The sequence below is a fragment of the Vanellus vanellus genome, assembly GCF_965231255.1.
Source record: "Vanellus vanellus genome assembly, chromosome: 1".
In the NCBI taxonomy this organism is placed as follows: Eukaryota; Metazoa; Chordata; class Aves; order Charadriiformes; family Charadriidae; genus Vanellus; species Vanellus vanellus.
This window is the reverse complement of record NC_138905.1, coordinates 96,641,537-96,657,394: the sequence shown is the minus strand read 5'-3', so window position 1 is coordinate 96,657,394 and position 15,858 is coordinate 96,641,537. Positions and strand designations below refer to the sequence as shown.

Below are 15,858 nucleotides of genomic sequence, written 5' to 3'. Positions count from 1 at the left end.
TAATTCTATGGATAACTATGCATCTGCCCCGAGGCAATGGCTCCACATTATTAAACACAAGCAGCCTTCCTAAGTAAACACTATATAGTTTTTAAGATGCCAATATATATCAAAATTAGAGAACAGTAGGAGAACCATCCATTAATAAAAGCAAAAGAAATAAGGAAGGTCTTCATTGGACAAAGTAAAAAGCAAATTGTTAATTGTCTGGTTTTTATGGTATTCTAGTGTCTCTTGGCAGAGGAACTAGAGGAACTACTGTGACTTTAGAACATAACCCTCCCTTCTGTAGTTTAAGGGCAGAACTACTCAGCATGCCTCCTTTTATAATTTCATAACAAATTAAAAAAAACCCAACCTCTTTTTGCAGAACACCTTTTAAGGCTACTAACTACACAGATGAAAAGCCTTCTCCAAAGATTTATCTTCTTATCTTACGGCAGCCTAGAAAGACTTCTAGTTACACCTGTGATTTCCAATAGTTTAAAATCTCCATTTGCCTTGTCCAGAAGCAACCTGGATAGCAAAAGCTGCATTTTCCTCCAAGTCTCCCCCAGTGAAAGCTTTGGTAAAGCCACCCCCAGCAGACAGAATGCACTGCGGTTGCCTGAGTTCTGACAAGGAGGTGTCTCCACAGGTCTGGCAGACACAGAGATCAAGCACATTGTGCCTAAATGCAGCTGGGGCTGCTGCCGTGGTGGTCACGTCAGGACATGATAGTTGGTTTTGTCAAAGTTGGCTGAATAGTGCAGTTAGGTCACGTACAACATGGGAGTAAGCCCGTGAAGGTGAAAGAGCATCCCTCAGTCACCTCACAGCCAGGCCGGTTGGGGACTTCCTTCTGATGATGGAATACAGATTCTGAGAATCTGGACAGTGCACCTCCAACGCTTTTAAAGGAATGAAATCAGGTGTGTAAGGGGCTATACCAGCAATGCTTGAATCACTTCTGCCAGCAGCTAACTGCACTGTTTGGTGGTTTTGGTGTTTTATTTGTTTTTAATAATTTTTACGTAGTTATCATTAGATGAGTTTGGATCCATTCACAACCCAGCAGGCTCAAGAGCAGCCTAGCTGCAGGGTGGCACGCAGAAGGTTACTGGGTAACTACTTACATCTTCACCTCATTGAATGTTTTGCAAGCTGCTCAGACGCTAAGTAAAGCTTTAGTGCTAAGCAAGCATAAGCCTTTGGAGATAGAACTGCACAAGTTACATGGATAGACATTTCAAGCACTGACCGGTATACACACCTTGCTATACTAAGCAGCTAAAGGTCTCAGCTAAATCAGGTAGTTTATCACGAGCTTTAGGATTCCTGAATATTCTTAGAAAAAGAACAAAAAAGTAACACGCACCCTCCCCAAGACTACCTTCATGCAATGACAGTGACTATTGTAAGGAAAGCCTAGAACAGGTGAAGTTCCACCTAACATCTGCCTTGACAATAGTTTTCAGGTCAGTTCTTTCCGAAAGTGTCAGACACTAAACACCAGCAGACACCCTCGCAGCTACAAGATCAAGCTTGATGAGGCACTCCGTCCTGAGTGCATTTAGGCCATCCTGATCGATTTCCTTCTGTGAAGCACTGAGAAGGAACAGAACTCGCACAGCGACGGAGACAGGATCTCTGCTCCCCCCCAGCTGAGGCTGCTGCAGTCTCTCACAAGGTCTAGGATTACATTTATTGACCATGGGAGTAAGAAAGATATATATAAAAAAAATATATATATATAAATATAACTTTTGCTCTCTCATTTGCATGGAAGGCATTTACTAGCGCGTCTGCTGTTCTGCCTAGCAATGTCCTCAAGGATTTTTAAGAACCAGGAAATTCTGTTGAAATGAACGTCTACTTCAGCCACAAATGTGGAAGACCTTGTTGGTGGCAGGTAAACTAAAAAAGAACAGGTCTCAAAGTCTTCCTTGAATTCTTACTCCAAGTTCTCTCTTGCTTCTTCCTAATACAAGTGACCGAGACAGTATCAAGTAACTACTAAGGAGCAAGATAAAGTAGTTATTCACTGTGAATTACCACTATCTTAAAGGGATTTATTTCAACAAACATAACCACATGTGATGAAAATAAGTGAAAAGTAAATGCTTCATTTTGCCTTGCCTAGTTCCACTAACGCCCAAATCAGTTTTGGAAATCCTGAAAGCCAGTTTTGAAAGTGTGTTTTGTTTTAAATAAACCAAAGATTTCTGCTATGGAAAAAAAATAATGTATACGTTTTTATGTTACGTTTATAACAAGGCTTTTAAAGAAAATAGTTACAGGTTTTCAACTGCATCAGACTTCAAAAGAAAAAAAAGATTACACATACAATACAAAAATACAAAAAAATATTTTTTAGAACTTACAAACTCAAAAGTCTAAGTGGTCAGAGCTTTTCTGAAAAAAAAAAAAAAAAAAAAACAAACCAAAAAAACAAACAACAAAACAAAAGAAACACTTCAAGATGCACTTTCCTTTCTGCACTCATAGGTTCAAATTTAGCATGAAGAAAGGTTTTAGAGGCAGGATGTAAGCAATTAACATATTGAATTCTACAACCAGTTCCAGGCTGAAATTAATTTAGTGGTCGACACTATCAGGTATTTGAGTTTAAAAAGAAACTTATGTATGGGTGGGCGGGGATGGTGGTGTTGCTGTTAATAATTTTCTGTTCAACCAGTTCTGCTTGTAAAATGTGTCAAAAATATGCTATATGAATTACACTGAAATTTAGACAGTCATTACTAGGTTTGATATCCTACAGCACTGTTCCGCAGTATGAAAGCTAAGAAATTAAACTGACCAGACTAATGTCGTTGTTGAAAATTAATGCAGAACACAGGCAGGCAGGACAAGATCAAGTCTTATTTCTGAAGCTGACACTCGTTAGAAGCATTGGGACTGCAAATACAGGATTCTTCTTTAACCTGATAGCGTCCACTGAGGTCACAGGCATCAAGGTATTTTGTTTTAAATGGCAAGACAGGGAAAGTGCATCTTAGATTTTTCATACTTAAGCAGTGAGTTACCGATTTTTGGTGTGGCTTTTATTCCTTCTAGGCATAGTAAAGAAAAATATTTCAAACAAATGTGAAGCTCAATGTACAATAGCTTGTCTTTTTGGTGGTGGCTTTTGTGTACCACAAGGAAATGCTAACAAGCACTACTCAAGGCTAATGATTTAAGAGGAACACACTGAAAATACTGATTTACCTTTGTAGTGAATATTCTTTACAGACTGTATCTAATATACAGACAAGGCCTATTTCCTTAGGATGAAACAAGCCGCAGAAGGTTACACATCCTACATGAAGTTTTAAACAAAATTAGAGCTAAGTTACCAGAGCCACTCAGAGCAACATAATTCCTAGTTTGCAGAGACTTAACAAAAGGTGACTGCAGGGAGAAAAAAAATAATCCAGGTTCTTATTATTTCCTGCGTAAGTTTATATTCAACTTAATAGTCCAGTAACACTTCTAGCACAAGACAATGCTCACTTTCTTTAGCAGTATTCCTAGGAGTCAACTGTTTCTCCTGTTATGAAGAGGGAGCCAGAAGTGTGAATGCAAGAGCATTCAATGTTAACCTGATTAAAGAGACAGTAACCTTTTTCATCCACCTTAACTAATCACTGACCAAAAAAAAAAAAAAAAAAAATCTTAAAAAAGGTACCACTCCAATTTCTTTATTATCTGTAACCTTTTGAAACTAATCACATGGAACTACAAAATTAGCAAATGCCTTGAAATCTGTATACAAAACATAAATTACCTCTAATTTCAAACTCAGTTATTAGTGTACCACTCAAAATCTTAAAAAAGTGGCTCCAAAGATAGTCTTATACCATTCTTAAAAAAGGAAACTGTTCCTTTAACGTTTCACCCTCCCCTCCCCCCAAACACCCAACTCTCAATCCACATCATTTAGTTATTTTCTTGGTCATGGACATTTCCAAGATGAGATTTTATATTTCGTTCCCATAGCTTCTGGTTGTCAGAAAAACCATGCTTTCCTTTATTGAAGGAATTTGGTCCTGCTGAGGTTGGTGTATCCCTGTGAGAAGTAAAACAAGATCAGTTGAGAAAGTCAGTTCAACTACAGCGGTTTGCACAACATGACACTGAAAACACCAATTTCCAGTCCAATCTGCCACCAGAAACTACCACGCATTTGTTTCTTTCCACTACATCAGGAGTCCTCACTATTAGCAACTTTAAGTTGGCCACAGAACTGATCTCTCCATAGCACATCAAGACAGAGCAATGAGATGGGCCAACAGAGGAGGAAGTGGCAGTGCCAGCTGTGAAGAATTTGTTGCAAGGGCTACAAAATTGAGGATCCAAATTTGCTACTGGAGAAAAAACTGCACCGAACATTAGTGAGCCTCCAAGGCCCTGACTTTAAAAGCAGTCTATCATGATGAACATGTTTAAAATATATATGCTCAAAATTCATCCCTTACTTAAGTGGAGCCTCCTCTGAAAATGTGCCTATTCGTTTTAGGATTGGCCCAATACTCAAATTTGTGGCAAGCAGAACAATTACATGTATTTGTTTTAAACGTAAACAAGCTATTCTTTGTCTCTCTGACGGTGATGATTCTCATCTTCCCCTTGCATGGGAGTTTAAAAGTCTGAAAGTCTGAGCAGACCACCTTACTTCAGGGTAATTTATAAAATGGAGAACTAGAAAGATAGAAAGTTTAGCAGCAAGCAGGAACTCCCACCTATTACCTTTCCAAGAAGAAAGCTAGCTTCTATTTACTATAGAATCAATTTCTTCCTCAGAAAGAAGGTAGCAAATAAGATTCAAAGTGCAAGTGCAACTGTACTACTTTTAACATACAGCTGAAACATTAGAAAATATCTATATTAAAATTTCTTGTTTCGGGAGAAAAATTTTTTTCATCCTATTCTATCTTCCCATATTTCTAAACCATCGGCAAGATCTGACCTGTGCTCAAGAAGGTATATTCACATGCTCACCCTCCTCCAAATCATAATTAAAAGCTGACCTACCTTCCAATGTTCTTCATGCGCATCTTCGCTTCTGGGGGCATTTCTTCTGGTTCACTCTACAGGGAGAAAGGAGGTTAGAGTGCGGCTGGCTGCTCTCTTTAAAACATTTCAAATGCCTGACAAGATATAGTATGGACTACAGCCCTACAGGAAAGCAAAGTAACTTCGGACAAAACAGAGGTTCTACAAGATCATAGAAAGAAATACAAATTCCTTTTTTCACCTCTCTGTAACATGCAGCAGTAACACAACAATCAAATATTTAGCAAACCAGAAGCAGCACAACTTTTCTTCGCCTCCCCTTTATCAACCCCAGAGAAAGGAACCATTAATTCAAATTACGTTGGGCATCTCATTTGCAGGAAAAAAGTTATCAGCACTTTCATGATTTCTTGAAACAACACAGAGCTACAAAGTTGCACATTCTTAAACAAAACCAAGAGACATTTCTAGATTGCAAATCCCTGACATTTATGTGAAGAACTTTAAATGACCCACTCTCTCTGCCTAACTCTAACCCACAATGGTATTTTAGGTTGTGTTGATGACTAGCTTGTTACTCACATCTTCATCTTCATTGAAAGCCGCTGCTACAGAAAGGGTTTTTGGAGCAAGGGTTGGAACAGGCTCTTTAGGCTTCTGAAAAAAACCAAATGCACAAGTAAAGTCAGTCTACTAACTCAAAAATGCTACCCTTTCTATTTTAAATATTTTGGTAAAATGAAGTCAAACTTCATCACCGAAACAGGATATGAGGGGTAAAAGTGGTTTTGTTCGAATCAAGCAGATAAAGGTTTCTCTCTAATGAAAAAGGAAAACAGCTGCTCTTTTGCACAAGATACACCCTGAAAAGCAAGCCGAGATCTCTCATGTTACAATTCCCCACAAGGAAGTCTTAACTTTCTAGCCCCCTGCAGGGTTATGCAGCCATTGGTGCATGACGTGAACAATTAAATAAGAACCTGAATAAGTCATGGCATTCAAAATTTTACTACGTCACTGTTTCCATTATTCTTCTGGAGTATTCTTATCTATCAATGCGAGGAAGATGAGTATGTTTATTTTCCTTGTCTTTAAACAACGTAACAACTTTCTGGCTTAAAACAATTCAATACTTTTTAACTAGCCTCACTGTGTATCACACAGTCCGATTTATATAAGGCTCCTTCAAAAAGTGTTATTTTGACTTCCAATAAATACCTTCCTCTATTTAAAGTGTAAGAAGCTACCAAACTCACAATTGTTACATGCAATACAGCAGAGACACTGAAAGTAACTTCGAGACCACTAAGAAAGAGTTGAGTCATCAGTAACAGTTTGCTTCTACAGTACTACCAATTACCTAAATCAGTCATATACAGAGTTTCCTCCATTTTGACTTTATTGGTGATTATTTTATATTCACTCATAGTTTCGAAGCTGATACTGCAGCAGAGTCCTTATACGACTGTTATACGCTATTCCTCACCAATAGTGTATAACATATAAATATTGTGCCATTTTTTTTAACAAGTCAGCTTCACAGGAATGGGTAAGATACTAAGGGAATAAAAGTTACTAAAAAGAAATGCGATAAGTTTAAGTACTGTCCAATCTGGTGCACTGTCAGTCACCCACTAAATTCAGTGAGCCACAAATCCCAAGCCAAATTTATTGCCACTGAAATTATCTTTCTACATGAGAAATCAGAGCTTGCTAGCAGCTCAGAGAAGGCAGCTTTGTCAATTTTTCCAAAGTCCAAGATGACCTGATTGCATTTTACCCTAGTATGCTGCCAGCCCACATTTCCCTCCCATTTCAAAATAACAGAGCACACTTTTCATCTTTTGCAGATCTGTAAAATGCTCGCATTGCAGGTGCAAGCCTTTCATGATTACAGTTTGAATTTAATCCAGAAAAGGATTTATAAAGTATCCACCACAGTAGTACATGGTAAGTGTAAATGAACTGTCTTAAAGAAAGGCACAGGATCCGGCTTGTCCTTGCCCAAGCTAGTAGAGGACTACTTTGGTAGTAAAGAGAAGCATCAGATTCACATCTGAACAAGCACAAGGATACCTTGTACTGGGATAATAAAGGGGATCAGAATTCTTAGGAACCTATGTAACAAAGTATATAGTACAAATTAATCATACTGACCTTGCAAAGAACAGGCAAAGCCACTGAAAAATAAACTATAGTTCCCCATACTAAAATAAGATATTTGGAGTGGAAGACGACCTATTAAGCCATCTAGGAGCGTATGTGCTTTCTTGTAGCTTTAAGCATTCTATGCAATGAAGCTCCCAGCACTCATTTCAAAGTAGCCTGAACAGTTTAACAAGTCTGCTCATTTCCCTCAGGAAATTATTCCAGACTTATCAAATCTCATTACAAAATTATTCTGTATGTTCAAAGATCTACAGCTCATTTCAATCAAGTCTTATGCTTCCTGAAACAACTGACCTAGTATTAATCACCTTGAAGTACTTACACATGCATGACTATCTGGCCCTGCAATGCTTTCTTAAACTTTATCCAAGTTACCCACATTTAATTCAAGGCTTTCCTTCTGCACAGAAGCCTCCCCAAAGTTCTTCCCCTTTGCCTCACTTTCCTTAAAATTGAAAGTCCTCAGACAACTTACGTTTGCTCCTAGTTTGATGGATATTGCAGATGCCTTCTTTGCTGTCTGACTGCCTATGGAAAATCCAAACTTGGACATTTTGGCAGGAGCAGGCTTTGTAGTGAAGTCTTCAGCTTCTTCATTAGCTGCCCGTTTCTCTGCGCTGCGACTCGAACTTTCTCCTCCATTACTGGAAGAAACAGTCTTAGTTTTCACAGGTTTTTCTGCCTCTTCTTCAGGTCCTGGTGAAGTCGAAACAACTTACCAAGATGAGCTATTTTTACTGAGCAGATTGATGGGAGCAGCAACCTCAAAAAGCATTATAATTTGGATGCAATAGGTAAGGTGTTTTTAGTGACAGCAGTTTCCAATGTACATTTAGTGGACAGCAAAACACAAAGAGCAGAAGAAACTGCAAGCACTCCACTACTTGTAAAGAACTTCTTGTGTATGAGCCAGGAAAACAATCTTGAAGCACCATCTCTTTATTCAGTATGGAAGTCAAAGTTCATGTAGTAAATTAAGTGTAGATTACTAAATCTTTTTAGAGTTTAAGTTGCTATAGATAAACTTTCATAACTGGAATCCCAATTCCAAATCTAGAGTAGATAATCTAAGTTAAAATTAATTCTACTGAATTTCTACAAAAACATGTCCACGCCAGTCTCTAGGCTTGTCTGGCACAACTCTAAAATCATGGAAGTGACTACAGTGAGGCCGGCTGTCTCAATCATGTTTCAAGTCACTGCTTGTCCACATCTCATCTGTAATAAACCTGCCAAGCTCTGCTTGAGGAAGGAATCAGCACTAGAAAAACATATATATAGATTTCATCTTTTCTGGTTTTGTATAAAGTCATGGAAAACATAGCAGCTGAACCCACAGAGAAAAGACACTCAAATCACATTTTCATTCCTATACCCTTGGCTTCTTCAGCTACACCATGAGGCTAAGGTGTCATTGGAAAACTCATACTGAACATAGTAAATGCTTCAGCAAGAATACATTTCTCTGCTGCTGCAATAAGCAAATCACTGCAGTAGCAGAAGGAAAAAAAAAAAAGCCACATATTGGGGAACGGACAGGAAAGTGCTTATAGTATCAGTTTAAGAAAAACTGGAGCTAGCACCAGTTCCTCATTATATCAAGTGGAGAACAGGACTCTCCACGCACAGCAAATTCAGCCCATCAGCACTTTGCACTGCTCTCTAACAGCAAAAAGCTATTAAGTAAGATAGAGCAACAGGGGAGAAGCTAGTCTGAACTGGGGGTCAACAAGATTGTAGCTCTGAGAAAAAAAGGAAGCAAAGAACATCAGGAGAAAGAAAAACTGGGGACATCATCCATACATATTTTTCTGCTATTTCCCAAATCATAAGCAGCAGAATATACCTTTTCTACGCCACTCTTCTAGCTATCAAGATAATAAGTGATAGGAACAAAAAAGGATTTATTATTCACCTTTGGAAATGTGGCAGATCACAAAAGAAAAATATTAATACCTTTAATCAATTTCACTCTATTAAAAAACTGTACTAATCTGCACCACTAGAAATTTGACCCAAAAAGTATAGATATAAAAGTGACAAACAAAGGAGGAAAGAGAAACAAGCAAAATTCAAACATGTGACCTTGGGCACTGGTTGCTGTCTTAGCACAGTTTTGCAAGCAGCAACCTGCAAGGCTATGAGAAGCTCTTTACAGCTAGTCCATGAAATCACATTATACAGAATATTCAATCACAAGCCCAATACAGGTACACTATAGACTGTAAGGTGATTTGAGAAGACTCATTAGTCTTAAAGTGTTAGCACAATGGGCCTAAAAGTCTTCTTTTTCATAAAATACAAAATCCACAGCAGCCCATATCTCAGGGCACACTGGACCAGTCCAGGTTCCTAAGCTAATGCTAGCTTGAAGATAATTACACTACAGCTCACTTCTTTGATTGCAAATTCTAAAATATTGCTAAGCACAAGATGAAGCCTTACACAATCTACCCACATCCGGTTTCTCACCACAATATTAAATGGGAGCTAAATTTGAGAGAGACACTATCACCAGGCATTCTGAATGTTGCTTCTAATAGGGTCCACTTAGGACAAACTGTAGACTGCTGAAAGAAATGCTCTTACTTGCTGATGGAGCTATAAAGGTTGTAAGACAATTGGGGTAGATGGGGAGGGAGCTGTTGTGCTGTTCTATTTCTGCAGGGAACAGAAATGCAGATGTATATTATCCGTTAAATAGGTCTCTCCCATGCCAATACTTATACATTTTTCAAGACATTAAGGTTTCTTTATTATTTCCTAGAGATCTCAAGGAGGTCATACTTCACCAACGGAAAGCACCATTACTATTTTGAAAACTAGCCTCACCAGTGCTCTTTTCATGGATCACAGTAATAAAAAGCTGTCCTACTTCACAGATAATTTTTCTCATGAGTATCAACAAGCTATGTAAATCAACAGCTTCCACTATCTAGATGGTTTAAATGACAAGACTGACAGTGCTTAACTGCGCAGCATTTCAGGATCTCTTGCCCCTGGGAGCGCGACCGTTAGTGATGATTGGAACAAACCAGTCACAACTAAGTCAACTTTAAGGTAAACTCCACCGATCTCGGTAAAAGATAAGACTAAATTGCTTTCAAAAATCATCAGGGAGTAACTATTCTTCCTTAAGGCAAATGTACCATAACTCATTAAGATCATGTTTCAGCACACCAAACAGTGCACAAGACAGTAGGGATAACTGACATACTGATGCTATCCAGTTACTGTACTACTAATACAACACAAAACAAAACAAAACAAAAACCCAACCAAAACCAAAACCCAACCCCCCAAAAATCCCAACAGAGAACAAAGAGTCAAGGAACTACCTAAAATCAGGTATTACTGTTCCTATTTTAGTGATTATCAGAAGTAACATTCACTGTTGGATGATTTATCCTACATATCCTAAATGATTTACAAGCTTGATTTAACCTTTCAACAGATCAAAGAAATACCCTCTGCTTATAGATACACTTAAACCAAAAAAAAAAAAAAAAAAAAAACCAAACCCAAACCCAACCAAAAACAGTAAAGGGAAGCTTTATCTTTCCAAAGACACTATGTTCTCCATTTTAAGTTGGGGAAGAAATAAGGAAAGAAAAACACAGTTAAAAATTTTAGGAGAACTGATAATAGGTATTACAGCAGATGACAAGAATGTCCAGGTCATAATATAAAAACAAACTGAAAGCTTGCAGATTGCTGCCAAGCAAAAACCTCAGAATGCCTAAAAGAGGAAAAAAGGAATAGTCACTGTACCCATTCTTGAAAAAGTATCACAGCTGTTAAAAGCTGATCTTTAAGGCGTTTTCTCCATCCTTGCCAGCAGCAAGTAAAATTTCTCTCAACACACGGCAGAACTGTTCCGTATATATTTTTAGAGAGAGAGAAATAATGCATTTACACGGTCAAGGAGAAGCTGTTAGATTTTAAGGCCCAGGCTAAGCCTCAGGCGTGCGGGCAGCGGGCCCAGACCTCGGCCTCTCCTCCAGCGCAGCCCCTTCAGGCCCGGGCCGCCCCCTCTCCCCGCAGGGCCGGCCCCCACACGGCCCGGCCCAGGCCTGCCCGGCCGGGAGCGACACCCCATGACACCCACTCCCCCCAACCACCCGTGGGGGACCAGCGCTGGGCCCCCTGCCCACCCCGCAGCTACGCGGCGAGAGGCGCTACATGTTCACCTCCTCCGGGCTGCGGCCGCTTCGCCTTCTCCCCCTCGGCTCTGCCGTCCGCCATTTTCCCCCGCCTCCGCCTCCCGCGCCGCGCATGCGCGCCGCCCCGCCGCGGCGCTGCCACCCCCTCGGCCCTCGCCCGACCATAGAGAAAGCGCGGGCGGAGGCCAGAGCGGCCGGGCCGGCCCCGCCTCCCACGGCGCAGCGGCAATGACGCAGACGGAAGCTTCGCTCTCCGAGCCGGCAGGGAGGGCGGGTAAGCTTCGAGTGACGCTGCTCTGACGCGCTTCCGGCGGGTATGCCCGGGCGCGAAAGGCGAGCGAGGCGGCGCCGTGCGCCCCTTCCCTCCCGCGGGGCCGGGAGCTGGAGGCCCTCCCGCGCCCCCCCGACGTCACACGCAGAAGCCCCGCGTCACCGGTGCTCAGGGAGAACCAGGCCCGTGCGCAGCGCCGGCGGCTGCCGCGCTGGCACGTGGTGTAAAAATTGTCTTCCGTGTTTCACCAACAGGAGCGCAAGCAATGACGTCATTTCCCAAGTGACGTACGTAGAAGGCAGTAAAAGGTCGAATCTCTGCCCCAGCAAGAGACAAACCGCTGTTAGACGGGTGCGAGGCCGTGTGAAACGGGACGCGTCGTGTAATGGGCGCACGCCTTGCTAATGAGCGCACCCTCGTTAGGAGGAGCACAAGGCTGACAAGAAGGTAACGTCCCATAGCAGGAGGTGCTGCAAACTGGGGAACCCGGCAGCTGCTGGGAGCAGCAGGAAGTCAACGCAGATTTGCAGTGACGGGGGAAAGGTAAAGGCGGCAGTGGGAGATGACGCAACTAGAGACCAAACAGACCACCGCCACCACCCCCCCAGCCCCATACTGGAGCGCATACACATCAATTAAAGGACAGCGTGGCTTTAAATGAAAGCGAGAGACTGTACTAACCAATAGAAATTGTTAAGATGAGGTACTAACCAGTAATTATAATTAAGGGTGTGTATTTCTGTGTTTTGAACTGTATAAGTATTTCGAGGAGTTTGCAGGCTGGCGTGCTAGCTTTGTGGATTACGCCCCTAGCGCCCACCTCTGCCAAAACCATCTAATTAAACACCCCTGCTCTGCGTGTGCACTGGCGTCTTGCACTCCAGGTAAAAGACTCCGCTTTGGGACAACAAAAGTGCAAACTAGTTCACAGATCAGAAGAAGCTGCTTTTGTGGGGAAACGGCAAACAGGAGGCAACGCCCCAGCAGCACACAGCTCTGCCTCGGCTCTTCTTTTTCCTAAAAGAGGGGCTGTTTCAGTGAAGCGGCCGCATGCACCCAAGGGCTCGATGGGGCGTGGGGAGGCAGCCCTCAGCCGTGCCTGATGCACTGTCCTGCCATGAAGCTTTGCGTGCCACCCAACCACGTGCAGCCAAAAGGAAGGTGGCCTTTCTCCACACCCCCAGGCTGCCACATTTCAATGGCGGTGAAGGGCAGCACTGGGGTTGTGCACCCTCTGCTGCCTTGCCACATGTCCTCAACACGGCAGTGCAAGGCGAGACGGGGAACGCTTCGCTACCAACCCCTGGTATATCTGAATTCTGCTGTTCCAAATTACATCCCCCCAGTCGTGGTTTTTGAATTTTCAGGGCAAAGCCCACCATCTGCCATCACTGACTTCAAACATCAGGACAGTCAGCTGGACTAAATAAAAAAGATTTAAGCGCCTGTAAAGGCACCGAGAAATCCCTCCTCCTCCTCCAGGCAGCAGAAAGAACTGCATTTCACAATGTGCCCATTGTAGCTCCGCAGCCGGAATGCAGGCTTTCACAGAGAGACTGATCTATACATGTTCGGCAGTGAGAAACATTAAAAGGTTTTCCGCTCCTCTAAGTATTTACTAATAGAATGGTTTATCAAAGTTCCAGCACTTTGGGAAATCTACATTACACTGACTGAAAACACAGGCACTCAGGCATAGAAGTTTTACACAAAAATACATAGGGTAGTTTTTTGGCAGGGTCAATTTCGAGTATTCCTTCCAAACAGGGTCTTGATTCGTGCCAGATAGAACACCCAGAAACAAGCCGTGCAACTCCCCAAATTCATGCTAGGTTTTAATAATGTGTCTTTAGTCATCAAAAGTCAATTCACCTACACACCAAAGTAAGGGGGAAAGGTCTCTTCTACTTCATCTCGGCTAACCTTTTAGAAGATGACTGTGGATGGCCTCCACCCGCTGCAAACGGGTGGAGGCACTGAGGTACCACCTTTCCGCTCAGTTACAGTCACCCTCATCCCAGCATGATTCAACTGAACAGATTTATGTTCTTTGCACAGAGCAATTTTTTTTACAACAGATAAGCTCATTTCTCTTACATAATTTCAATAATGCGTGAATAAATTCAAACAGCTGGAATACGAAGGTAATTCTTTAAAAACATCCCTAACAGTCCTTTCAAACTTGACCAACACAGGCATTTTTAGAGATAAATAGCCAAGTACAGTTCCAGAAGTCCTGAGAAACTGGAGCATTCAAGGGCGCAGTTTGCCCATAATAAATCACTCTCCTCCCCATCACTCTACTTTTGTGTTAGCTTCTTAGAGTAGTTCTTGGCAAATTGCTTTCGTAATTCTTCTTGCCTCTTTCCAAGTTTAATTGTGTTGATCAGGTTTAATGTTCTTTGCAGTTCGTGCACAGGCCTGTTTACAAAGCCACAATATTTCCTTTTCGGAACAAATTCCAGAGCCTTCTTCCAGTCTCCAGTATCTTTCAAGGTTAATAAAATATGCATCATTTGATCCAGTGTGAGATTTTTGGCACCAGAATTCCAAAGCAAGTACTTCTCCAACGGAAGGGCCGCAGTCTCCAGTCCTAATCGCTTCGCCCGTGCTAGAGAGACTCCTGTTTTTATGCTCCTGTCAACCATTGACCCAACAATATAGATTTTATCGTGATCGAATGTTTTCATTACTTTGGGAGAATCAGCAGTCAGATAGATAAGCTTATCCTTTGGAAAGACTTCTGTGTAGCACTGGTCTGTCACAGTGATAAGCAGTTTGCCCCATGCCTCTCTATACTGCTTGATAAATTCCTTATGATAGAGGCTGTCATCTTTGAAGTTACAGAAGTGGATGTGGAATGGATCCACAGATCTTCGATTGCAGCTTTCGCTTAACACTATCTGTCTCACTGTATTTGTGACTTCTCGGACGGACATATCTTTTTCATAAGACATATCAAATACTAGCGGTTGGCCAAAGATCATAGACTGAGCAACCCTCCAATTATATGCTTTATCCATAGAGTTGGCCCACAAACATATGAATGAACTCCTCTTGGTCTCATCAGTTTCTGAAGCTTGCTTTTGTGTTTCCAGCCTCCTTTCCCTTTTCTCATCCATTTTCCTTTTGTCGTTTTTCTTGTAAAGTTCTTTGATATGCAAATATTTTAAATACTTCTTTTTGGCTGACTTGGAAGGACATTCCATAAAGGTTTTTAGCTGTTCTTCACTGATATTTTCTGGAACTGATCTGCCAGCTAGTCTCCACATCTCTAAAATCTCACGTGCAGCCGCCAAAGTGGAAAGATCCTTACGCTCAGAGACCGTCTCGCTGACTTCTTCTTGCAACCCAGACTTCATTACCTTCTTCCACGCATCTAAATCTAGTTTTTCTGAGGGACGCCCTGAATTGTCCTGCTTCAGGCAGAGTGATAAACTCAGAGATCTACTGAGTGGAAATACACCCTTTTTCATCCCATGTTGTGCAGCAAATGGAAAGACAGAACTTCTTACAATGTTTTTCAGAAGCACATTAGCAGACTGCATATTTAGACATGTGCTGTGTTCAGACACTTATCTGCAAAACACCAATAAGAGGGGAAAAACGACTTGTCAGAAATCATGAAGAAAACGCACACAGATTTTCATCCTTAGTAACCCTGACATGCAACAACTTACTTTTCAGCAAATACTAGAAATTCTTGCTTCCACTATTACTTTTCTACTGTTTTCTAAATAAAAACAGTGCATGTTGCTCTGCTGTGAAGAGACGTGGTTAGCTCTGCTGCTTAGAATATTTACTGCAATTCAAAATGTGTTCAAACAACTTTTAAGTATTGTCTGAGATCTATTTATCTGTATCACATGACAAGTAAGAACCTTCACAACCAAAGCAAGCAAAACGCTGCATGGAGACTGAAAATATTTTCATAAATGTCCAAAGGCGCCTATCAAATTTACCTGTACTCTGAAAACGGACAAGATGCTTCATCTTGTAACATTTTCTGGGAAAACCTTGTATCACAGAAGATCACATTTTTGCTTTTACCATTATATTTTGGGAAAGCTCTGTTGGCAAACTTTAGTGCTAAGGTTTTCCCTCTTCTGTGCATTTCCACATTGCAGGTCACTGGAACTACTGAAACTACCAGTGTTATAGTTTTGCTAGGCCAAGACCACTGCCACTGAAGGCACTCTTACATCCCCTGATCCCCTTGTTCCTGGCTCCCTCAGCAGCACAAACATTCACATGGCT

General features: G+C 41.5%; 2 protein-coding genes across 3 annotated transcripts; both read right to left on the bottom strand.

Moving 5' to 3' along the window:
• Positions 1-1,813: 1,813 nt before the first annotated feature.
• PCNP (PEST proteolytic signal containing nuclear protein) lies at positions 1,814-11,414 on the bottom strand. 2 transcript variants are annotated; one of them, XM_082498695.1, is made up of 5 exons: positions 11,358-11,414; positions 7,643-7,863; positions 5,581-5,655; positions 5,017-5,072; positions 1,814-4,051 (listed from the first exon to the last, which is right to left on the bottom strand). In XM_082498695.1, exons 1-5 carry the CDS (start codon positions 11,410-11,412, stop codon positions 3,922-3,924), a joined length of 537 nt encoding a protein of 178 aa, XP_082354821.1. In that variant the 5' UTR covers positions 11,413-11,414; the 3' UTR covers positions 1,814-3,921. The 2 variants fall into 2 exon arrangements, with proteins under 2 accessions (XP_082354821.1, XP_082354822.1); XM_082498696.1 differs by lacking the exon at positions 11,358-11,414 and adding an exon at positions 7,887-8,675 and having other exon boundaries at positions 7,643-7,811.
• Positions 11,415-13,423: 2,009 nt separating this feature from the next.
• TRMT10C (tRNA methyltransferase 10C, mitochondrial RNase P subunit) lies at positions 13,424-15,351 on the bottom strand. The gene has a single exon (XM_082496263.1). It carries the CDS (start codon positions 15,147-15,149, stop codon positions 13,902-13,904), a length of 1,248 nt encoding a protein of 415 aa, XP_082352389.1. The 5' UTR covers positions 15,150-15,351; the 3' UTR covers positions 13,424-13,901.
• Positions 15,352-15,858: the final 507 nt, after the last annotated feature.

What these genes read in the sequence shown, in the direction of transcription:
- TRMT10C (XM_082496263.1), bottom strand. Translation starts at nt 15,149, where the DNA reads ATGCAGTCTGCTAATGTGCTTCTGAAAAACATTGTAAGAAGTTCTGTC.
- PCNP (XM_082498695.1), bottom strand. Translation starts at nt 11,412, where the DNA reads ATGGCGGACGGCAGAGCCGAGGGGGAGAAGGCGAAGCGGCCGCAGCCC. An exon ending in GCGGCCGCAGCCCGGAGGAG is followed by an intron (nt 7,864 to 11,357) that starts GTGAACATGTAG and finishes CGACTTCACCAG; the next exon opens with GACCTGAAGAAGAGGCAGAA. An exon ending in CCATCAAACTAGGAGCAAAC is followed by an intron (nt 5,656 to 7,642) that starts GTAAGTTGTCTG and finishes GGTTTTTTTCAG; the next exon opens with AAGCCTAAAGAGCCTGTTCC.